This window comes from Aegilops tauschii, chromosome 4 (genome assembly GCF_002575655.3).
Source record: "Aegilops tauschii subsp. strangulata cultivar AL8/78 chromosome 4, Aet v6.0, whole genome shotgun sequence".
Lineage (NCBI taxonomy): Eukaryota > Viridiplantae > Streptophyta > Magnoliopsida > Poales > Poaceae > Aegilops > Aegilops tauschii.
This window is the reverse complement of record NC_053038.3, coordinates 55,741,536-55,751,100: the sequence shown is the minus strand read 5'-3', so window position 1 is coordinate 55,751,100 and position 9,565 is coordinate 55,741,536. Positions and strand designations below refer to the sequence as shown.

The following is a 9,565-nucleotide window of genomic DNA, read 5'->3' as shown; positions in this document are numbered from 1 at the left end:
AGGGATTACTAGGATATGGCCTAGGATTAAAAGTTTCCTCTATATGCGTTGTTACCAAAATTATTCCTACCAACAAAATTCACATCCATAGATTCATTATTATTCTCAATCAAAGTAGACAAAGGCATATCATGGGATCAGAAGAAACACTCTTATTAACAAACAATTTCATAAGTTCATCCATCTTTCCACTCAAAACATTAATTTCTTCAATCGCATGAACCTTTTTACTAGTAGATCTTTCAGTGTGCCATTGAGAATAATTAACCATAATATTATCTAGAAATTTAGTAGCTTCTGCTAAAGTGATTTCCATAAAAGTGCCTCCCGCGGCCGAATCTAAAAGATTTCTAGAAGCAAAATTCAATCCGGCATAATTTTTTTGTATAATCATCCACAAATTCAAACCATGAGTAGGGCAATTACGTATCATTAATTTCATCCTCTCCCAAGCTTGTGCAACATGTTCATGATCAAGTTGCTTAAAATTCATAATATCGTTTCTAACAGAGACGATCTTAGCAGGAGGGAAATACTTAGAGATAAAAGCATCTTTGCACTTATTCCAAGAATCAATACTATTTTTAGGCAAAGATGAAAACCAAGTTTTAGCGCGATCTCTAAGAGAAAACGGAAATAGCTTCAATTTAACAATATAATTATCCACATCTTTCTTCTTTTGCATATCACACAAATCAACAAAGCTATTTAGATGGGTAGCGGCATCTTCACTAGGAAGGCCGGCGAATTGATCTTTCATGAAAAGATTGAACAAAGCAGCATTGATTTCACAAGATTCAGTTTCGGTAAGAGGAGCAATTGGGGTACTAAGAAAATCATTGTTGTTGGTATTGGTGAAGTCACACAATTTAGTATTATCTTGAGCCATTGTGACAAGCAAGCAATCCAACACACGGGCAAACAAGAAGCAAGCGAAAAAGAGGCAAACGGAAAGAGAGGGCGAATAAAACGGCAAGGGTGAAGTAGGGGGAGGAAAACGAGAGGCAAATGGCAAATAATGTAATGCGAGGGATAAGAATTTGTGATGGGTAGTTGGTATGTCTTGACTTGTGCATAGACTCCCCGACAACGGCGCCAGAAATCCTTCTTGCTACCTCTCGAGCACTGCGTTGGTTTTCCCTTGAAGAGGAAAGGGTTATGCAGCAAAGTAGCGTAAGTATTTCCCTAAGTTTTTGAGAACCAAGGTATCAATCCAGTAGGAGGCCACACACAAGTCCCTTGTACCTACACAAACAAATAAGAACCTTGCAACCAACGCGATAAAGGGGTTGTCAATCCCTTTACGGCCACTTGCAAAAGTGAGATCTGGTAAAGATCATAAGATAATATTTTTGGTATTTTTATGATAAAGACTAAAAGTAAAGAAACTAAAATAAACGGCGACAGAAGTAGCTTGTTGACGGGAGATTAATATGATAGAGAATAGACCCGGGGGCCATAGGTTTCACTAGTGGCTTCTCTCAAGATAGCATAAGTATTACGGTGGGTGAACAAATTACTGTCGAGCAATTGATAGAATTGAGCATAGTTATGAGAATATCTAGGTATGATCATGTATATAGGCATCACGTCCGTGACAAGTAGACCGACTCCTGCCTGCATCTACTACTATTACTCCACACATCGACCGCTATCCAGCATGCATCTAGAGTATTAAGTTCATAAGAACGGAGTAACGCTTTAAGCAAGATGACAGGATGTAGAGGGATAAACTCATGCAATATCATATAAACCCCATCTTTTTATCCTCGATGGCAACAATACAATACGTGTCATTTCCCCTACTGTCACTGGGATCGAGCACCGCAAGATTGAACCCAAAGCTAAGCACTTCTTCCATTTCAAGAAAGATCAATCTAGTAGGCCAAACCAAACTGATAATTCGAAGAGACTTGCAAAGATAACCAATCATACATAAAAGAATTCAGAGAAGATTCAAATATTGTTCATAGATAATCTTGATCATAAACCCACAATTCATCGGATCTCGACAAACACACCGCAAAAGAAGATTACATCGAATAGATCTCCAAGAGAATCGAGGAGAACTTTGTATTGAGATCCAAAGAGAGAGAAGAAGCCATCTAGCTAATAACTATGGACCCGAAGGTCTGAGGTAAACTACTCACACATTATCGGAGACGCTATGGTGTTGATGTAGAAGTCCTTCATGATCAATGCCCCCTCCGGCGGAGCGCCAGAAAAGGCCCCACTACAAGAAATATATCAACTTGTGACCTTCTCTCAGTGACCCCGGCTGAATTGGTCGTAAATCCACGGCCATTTCGCTTGGAAGGGCTCAAACCTGAAATTGCCTTACACCAAATGGTCATAAAGCACACAAGAGTGGTCAATGACCTTCTTTCTACCTGATTACGACCAATATAAATATATGTATGTGTGTAAAAAACAAATATAGACATCAAAACGTATGTATGTAAAGATGTTTTTTTGTAGGGAATATATGAAAATATGTTAATCATGTATTTGAAAAAATTTAAACATATATAAACAATATGTACAATGTGTCTTAAAAAATGTAAACATGTGTTCAAAATATTAGACATCAAAATATTTATTAAAAATGTTAATGATGTAACTAAAAATCATTTAATATCTAGTGTACACAAATTTGTTCATAAAATGTGGTCTAATATTCTTTAAAAATGGAAAAGTTTTTTACAACAAAATATTTGTAAGTTCTTCACAAAAAAACTCATTTTGGGATTTCGAAAAATGGAAAATGAATATGCGGAAATTTTTCTCTTTCACAAGAGGTGGATCAAAAACTTTTTACACGCAACCATTTGGTTAATTGTGCATTAAATATGGCCTAGTATTTTAGAAATTTGATTTGGTCCAATTTTGCAACAATTATTTGGTAGGTTCTTAAAAAAACTCATTTTGGGCGCTCGAAAAATGGAAAATGATTTTTTCGTCCAAAGAAAATGAAAACTTCCTTAGACAACATTGTTTGCCATTCCAAAATGCACCCTTGTGCACAATATGAGATCATTTGAACAAACTATTTCATTAATGTGGCCATAAGATTGATCATTTGCTTTGAAAGCCATTGATCTCCACACATGATAACTCGTTTCTGAGAACACTTTTTAAAATAATTTCCGTATTACAAGTTTATTATTTTTTCTAGTAACTTGGCCACATATAATGACACAATGCGAAGGTTTTTCCAATTATTTTATTTTATTTTTATTTTTCATGCCCGTTTCAAAATGCGGTCAAAACGGCGGGCATGACCGTTGCTAGCTAGTGGGCGAATCTTGGAAAACTTTTGATGTTTCTCTGATTAAATAGATACTTTTGTACGTAGAAATGATTTTTGGAAAAAATAAAGAGCAAACTATGAGGCAACTGCTGTTAAAATTTGACCCACTTCCTGCTGAATCAGCAGAAATTTGTCTTTTTCATGAGAGGTGGATCAAAACTTTTGATACTCAAACATTTGGTCAATTGTGCATTAAATATCGCCTAGTATTTTATAAAAATGATTTGGTACAATTTTACAACAAATATATGGTAGGTCCTTAAAAAAACTCATTTCGGGCACTCGAAAAAATGGAAAATGAATTTTTCCATCCAAAGAAAATGAAAACTTCCTTAGGCAACATTTTTTGCCATTCCATGATGCATCCTTTTGCACAATATTAGATCATTGCAACAAACTATTCCATGAATGCGGCCATAAGATTGATCATTTGCCTTGAAAGCCATGAATCTTCACACATGATAGCTTATTTCTGAGAACACTTTTTTTAAATAATTGCCGTATTATAAGTTTATTATTTTTCCTGGTAACTTGGCCACATATAATGACACAACGCGAAGGTTTTCCAATTTTTTGAATTTTTTATGCCCATTTCAAAATACGGTCAAACGGCGGGTTTGATCGTTCCTAGCTAGTGGTTGAATCTTGGAAAACTTTTGGTGTTTCTCTGATTAAATAGATACTTATGTACCTATAAATTATTTTTTGCAAAAATGAAGAGAAAACTATGAGGCGCTGTAGTTCAAACTTAACCCACTTCCTACTGAATCGGCCGAAAATTGTCTTTTTCACGAGAGGTGGATCAAAACTTTTGACACTCAACCATTTGGTCAATTGTGCATTAAATATGTCCTAGTATTTTAGAAAAATGATTTGGTCCAATTTTGCAACAAATATATGGTAGGTCCTTCACAAAAAAACTCATTTTGGGCACTCGGGAAATGGAAAATTGATTTTTCGTGCAAAGAAAATGATAAATCCCTTAGGCAATATTGTTTGCCATTTCAAGATGCACCCTTGTGCACAATATGAGATCATTTGAACAAACTATGCCATGAATGTGGCCATAAGATTGATCATTTGGGTTGAAAGCCATTAATCTTCACACACGCCAGCTCATTTCTGAGAACACTTTTTTAAAAGAGTTTCTGTATTACAAGTTTATTATTTTTCCTGGTAACTTGGTCACATGTAATGACATGATGCGAAGGTTTTCCAATTTTTTGATTTTTTTTGAATTTTTTATGCCCGTTTCAAAATGCGGTCAAAACGGCGGGAATGATCGTTCCTAGCTATATGTTGAATCTTTGAAAACTTTTTATGTTTCTCTGATTAAATATATACTTATGTAGCTAGAACTGATCTAAAAAAATAAAGAGCAAACTACGAGGTAGCTACAGTTCAAATTTCACCCACTTTCAGCTGAATCGGCAGAAATTTGTGTTTTTCACGAGAGGTGGATCAAAGCTTTTGGCACCCAACCATTTGGTCAATTGTCCATTAAATATGTCCTAATTTATAAATTTGATTTGGTCCAATTTTGCAACAAATATATGGCAGGTCCTTCACAAAAATACTTATTTTGGGCAATCAAAAAATGGAAAATGAATTTTTTGTCTAAAAAATGAAAACTTTCTTTAGGCAATATTGTTTGCCATTCCAAGATGCACCCTTGTGTACAATATGAGATCATTTGAACAAACTATGCCATGATTGTGGCCATAAGATTGATCGTCTATTCTATATAAAAAGTAATTTACGGGTTTACGGGCTAACCAGAAAAAAGAAATTACTGTAGAAATTACCACAGAAATCAGAAACATCTGACCATTCATTCAATAGAACAAAATTCTATAGCCATTATATTAGATTTATGTGAAAAACTACCCACCATTGCCATTACGTCACACACGTTGATATTAAAAATTTACACACCACGTTGCAGCCTCCGTCACGTTGATATACATGCTCTTAGTGTGTGTCATCAGTATGGTGAAAATGCACATGAAGATTTGGAGTAGATAAAGTAATTATGACTTTCTTAACACATTTCATACTTTTGGTGAATGTATACTCCAAGGGCGTGCAATTAATAGTGGTATTGCACAAGTAGTTGATGATAATTTTTCCTTTTAACATTTTTTACTTTGCTTTGGATATTACCCTAGATAGTATATATATTGTGCGCTTGAATCAAATTTAACCTTCTACTTTTTCTTTTGAATGTGCCATATTCAAATGTGCAAGGCTAAAGCTTTTAGGCTGCTAATTTATTTGCTTATGTTTCTACAGCTTCAAATGTTCGATCTTGTAGTTGTGCATCTTAGAATAATTTGCAACATGTGTGCAAGGAAGTATTCTACAAGATAGTTTCATTCTATATTATCAATGTTCAGTAAGAAAATTCCCAGCCTGACAATTTATATAGGGTCAAATATTCAAAATCCACATGAAAAGGGTCAAAAGATCTTGCCCGCGCGTAGAGCGGGCCACTTTGCTAGTTTGGCTTAAAAGCCATTGATCTTCATACATGATAACTCGGTTCCGAGAACACTTTTTAAGACATTTACTGTAGTCAAAGTTTATTATTTTTCCTGTAAACTAGGCCAGATATAATGCCACAGTACGATTTTTTGTTTTTTTTAATTTCTTTCAAAATGTTATCAAAACTGTGGGTATGACTACGGGTCTTCGGTCACCGGGAAGGTGACGACGATGAAGTCCTCGCTCGCGACCACCTCCTCGATGCCCTACTCTTCTGCGTGCCGAGGTCCTTGCTGGCGGCCTTGCCGAATAAAAATCCAGAGCTTTTTTTCAGTATTGCCATCCCCGCCCCCGAAGTCGAGATATCGAATGATCCAAAAACCTAAGCTACTAGGACCCTAAAACCTAAAGCTAAAATGATCCACACACGCGGGATCTGACGACCCTCCTCACTGCCGACGACCAAAAAGTCACCGGCGGAGGGGAACCGCCGAAGGACGGCGCCAAAAGAGTCGGTTCTCTTAGCCAAAGAGATCTGCACTTTATTTTCAGCCGGTTAAGACCTACTTAGATGGTCATGGACGTCGCACACATGTACTCCCTCTGTTCCAAAATAGATGACCCAACTTTGTACTAACTTTGGACTAATGTTAGTATAAAGTTGAGTCGTCTATTTTGGAACGGAGGGAGTACTCTGTTTTGATTGGTTCGGAGGCATGTCACGCGGATCATGGATCGAGCACCGTCCGATCCACCCGGATCCAACGGCAGCGCTCCCTCCTCACCTTCTCACCCCACCTAGCCCAACAACCCACAGGCCACAGCCCGCATTCCTCCCTCCTCCCCCGCGAACCCTAGCGCTCCCCGATCCCTCCCACCTCCCCTCCCCTCGCTGCCACCCACCCCTCCCCTCGCTCTCCTCCCTCCCTCCCCAAGATCCAGCGCGCTCCAAGATCCCCATGCCGTGCTCCTCCCTCCCTCCCCTCCGGCAAGACCCAACGCGCGGCCTCCCTCTCCTCGATCCAGATCGAGGCACCCCGCCGCCCCGCCTCTGTCTTCCTCTGTTTCCCACCCGATGGAGGCCGCGGTGGGGGGAAGCGAGGGGCCAAACACCCGCTTCCAACACACAAGGTCTCGGCTTCCCCTCCCATAGCCGCACCACTCGTCCGCTAGCTCCCCACGCAGGCGTATTCGGATGGAGGCGGCCGTCGCCGGCGGCGGCAGCGGGCTAGGTACCATGAGCGCCATGCTCGCCATCTGTCAAAACCGCGATCTGACACCATCCTCAAGTGGTGGGGATTCAACACCCCGTCATCAACAAGTGGGTATTCTAGGTATCCCCTTCTCCCCTCTCGCATCTCATCTTACCACTGCCCAGACCAGGGTGCCTTCTCCGTTGCTGAGATCTGCATTTCAGGATGCCACCACGCTCCACTTCCTGACCAGATTTGGTAAAGATGCCGCCAGATCTTGCCACACTGGGCATCAGGACCGCTGGATGCTTCTCTCACGGTGGTCAAGCCAAGCTCTCCTACGGTGGTCAGAACGGGCGTCATCAACCCCGCCACTCCCTCTTCCCCATGACTCCACCTCGACAACCTGGTAAGGTGCAGGTGCCCTCTACGTACTTCTAGGACTCCCACGAGGCCACCTAAATCTCTATGAAACCAACGTTGCTGGTGGTACCTGGAATATTGCCCCTGTACGGCATCGTTATTTCCTTCTAGTTGTCGCACACTGAAACTATACTATGCAGTGATGCCTGTTTTTTTCTTTTGTGTTAGCAAGTAGAGAATAATCAGATTGTGGCTATGAAAAAGGGGTAGCATTAGGATGGAATCTCTGAATTGGATCAGGGACATCCACTTCATAACATACTGACTGTGCATCAATATATTTGTTGTAAATCTAGTTCTCTGCCATACAGTATAAGTACGAACTGCCCCTGCCTGGCCCCTGTCAAGGGTTCATCCCCGATGCTACTTTGAGTCATTTGCCACAATGAGAGCTTATTATGATGGTGCATCGCGTTATCACCCGGTCGCCAGCTCACATGTGCTTGTAATTGCATACATGTGGTGCCTGGTGCCTGGCATTCGTCCTATTATGTTAGTCACAGTTTTGTCTGTTCATGAAAAATTAAGGTAATTTGGTGCACCTATGATTGCTACTCTCCGGTACTTTTAGCTTGGACCACATGAAACTAACAGTATTGGTAGTGTCTGTCTTATTACAATAGCAGCCGGCACTTGCTGATGTGAGATCCCTTAGTAGTGGAGCTATGATTTTAACCCTATGACTGTAAGTGGTGACTAATCAGGAGGAGTACCTGTCCTGGTCCTACTTCATTGTAGGACTTCATGTGATTATTAGTTATTTTTAACCAATGCTAGTCCTAGTATGTGTAGTCTATGTGGTGATGTTCTTTAGATTGCAGCAAGCAAGAACATGATTAGAACATATTAGTATGGCATTTGATCTTAGCTTATTGATCCTAGCTATAAATCCATATATTTTGCAATAATATTTTTGTTTGATTTGCTCATATTATTTGTAATCTACAGTAGCAGTGGTACTTTGATTTCACCGCAATCTACATTAGTAGTTTTTTTTTCTTGTAAAGCTTCTTTGCCATGTCTTTGATTGCTCTTCTGGATTCATGGGAACTGAATCTAGGGTGCATGCTAGAGGCTAGAGCCGCAGGAGATTCAGTTACATGCTCTTTAGTTTTTTTTCGTCAATGCTATGTTATGGTAGTCCATCCTGTACGTTTCCAGGTTTTCTAACTATATGCAAAACTTCATGTAGGCTCGGTGAGGGATGCTCCACCAGCATCGTGCTGCTTGGGGGTGGACGACAAGGACTTCCTCGTGCACGAGGTGTCTTCTAAGATCTACGGCGACAAGGTAATCTCACTCTCTTCAACCCAGGTTGTTTTGTGTGTGCGGTTGCTGCAGATGGTGGTCTATGTGGATCTTGTTATAGTGAGAGTGTTATGCTGGTAGTATATTTATCTTCTGCTTATTATCTTCTGCTTGATCTGACACTATTTATGTCCAAGCCTGGTAGTATATTTTTTCCAAATGGGTTGTTTACTTGATTTATCTGTTGTTTGATTTGCTCCATCAGCTTTCCTGATGTCCTTCTACATATATATGTTGGTTGTAATCTTCTTGAAGAATGCAAGTACTTGATAATCCATTCTGTTCTTGTAGGTGAATGGAACTTGTGTTGTTGGTAGAACTCCGTTGACGACTTCTACCCATGTTGAAGAGCATGTTCTGTGGTATCCAAGAGTAGCTAGCTTTTATACCGGCAGAGCGGTTTATTTGTAGATCCCAATATTTATGATTGTGTGGATCTGGGTGAAGTATGAAGTTCCTGGGTATGCAAGATTCGATGGTAAAACTGGTGGTTGTGATGTGAATGAGTGTATGGAAACTGGTTGTTGTGATGTGAATGGGTGTATGGAGTTTCACGTGTTCTGTTCTGTATAGTGTATTGTAATAAACTTATTTTAGCTATTATTTGAAGATTTTCATATGCTTTCTAAGTTTCTCTCTTGTGTCTGTTTGATAGTTGGGACCCATCTGAAAACTGGAGCTGACAAAAAAAGCTGGAAATAAAAAAATGGACCGCAAAATGTTGTGCGCTAGAAAATAAAAAGGCCAAATTGTAGGGCCAGGCCCATGTAGCTAACCGAAATTAACATAAAATAAATATATTAAAAGGGCTTGCCTAAAAATATTATATGGGCTGAATCAATGGCCT

At 39.6% G+C, this 9,565-nt stretch overlaps 1 protein-coding gene across 2 annotated transcripts; it reads left to right on the top strand.

Moving 5' to 3' along the window:
• Nucleotides 1–6,675: 6,675 nt before the first annotated feature.
• Nucleotides 6,676–9,325, top strand: LOC109771005 (uncharacterized). 2 transcript variants are annotated; one of them, XM_040386601.3, is made up of 4 exons: nucleotides 6,676–7,115; nucleotides 7,212–7,396; nucleotides 8,603–8,700; nucleotides 9,010–9,325. In XM_040386601.3, exons 2-4 carry the CDS (start codon nucleotides 7,252–7,254, stop codon nucleotides 9,127–9,129), a joined length of 363 nt encoding a protein of 120 aa, XP_040242535.1. In that variant the 5' UTR covers nucleotides 6,676–7,115; nucleotides 7,212–7,251; the 3' UTR covers nucleotides 9,130–9,325. The 2 variants fall into 2 exon arrangements, with proteins under 2 accessions (XP_040242535.1, XP_020185310.1); XM_020329721.4 differs by having other exon boundaries at nucleotides 6,678–7,128; nucleotides 9,010–9,322.
• The last annotated feature ends 240 nt before the right edge of the window (nucleotides 9,326–9,565 follow it).

Coding starts and splice junctions, on each gene's coding strand:
- LOC109771005 (XM_040386601.3), top strand. CDS start 7,252: ATGCCGCCAGATCTTGCCACACTGGGCATCAGGACCGCTGGATGCTTC. Junction 7,397..8,602: donor GACTCCACCTCGACAACCTG/GTAAGGTGCAGG, acceptor AACTTCATGTAG/GCTCGGTGAGGGATGCTCCA. Junction 8,701..9,009: donor CTAAGATCTACGGCGACAAG/GTAATCTCACTC, acceptor CTGTTCTTGTAG/GTGAATGGAACTTGTGTTGT.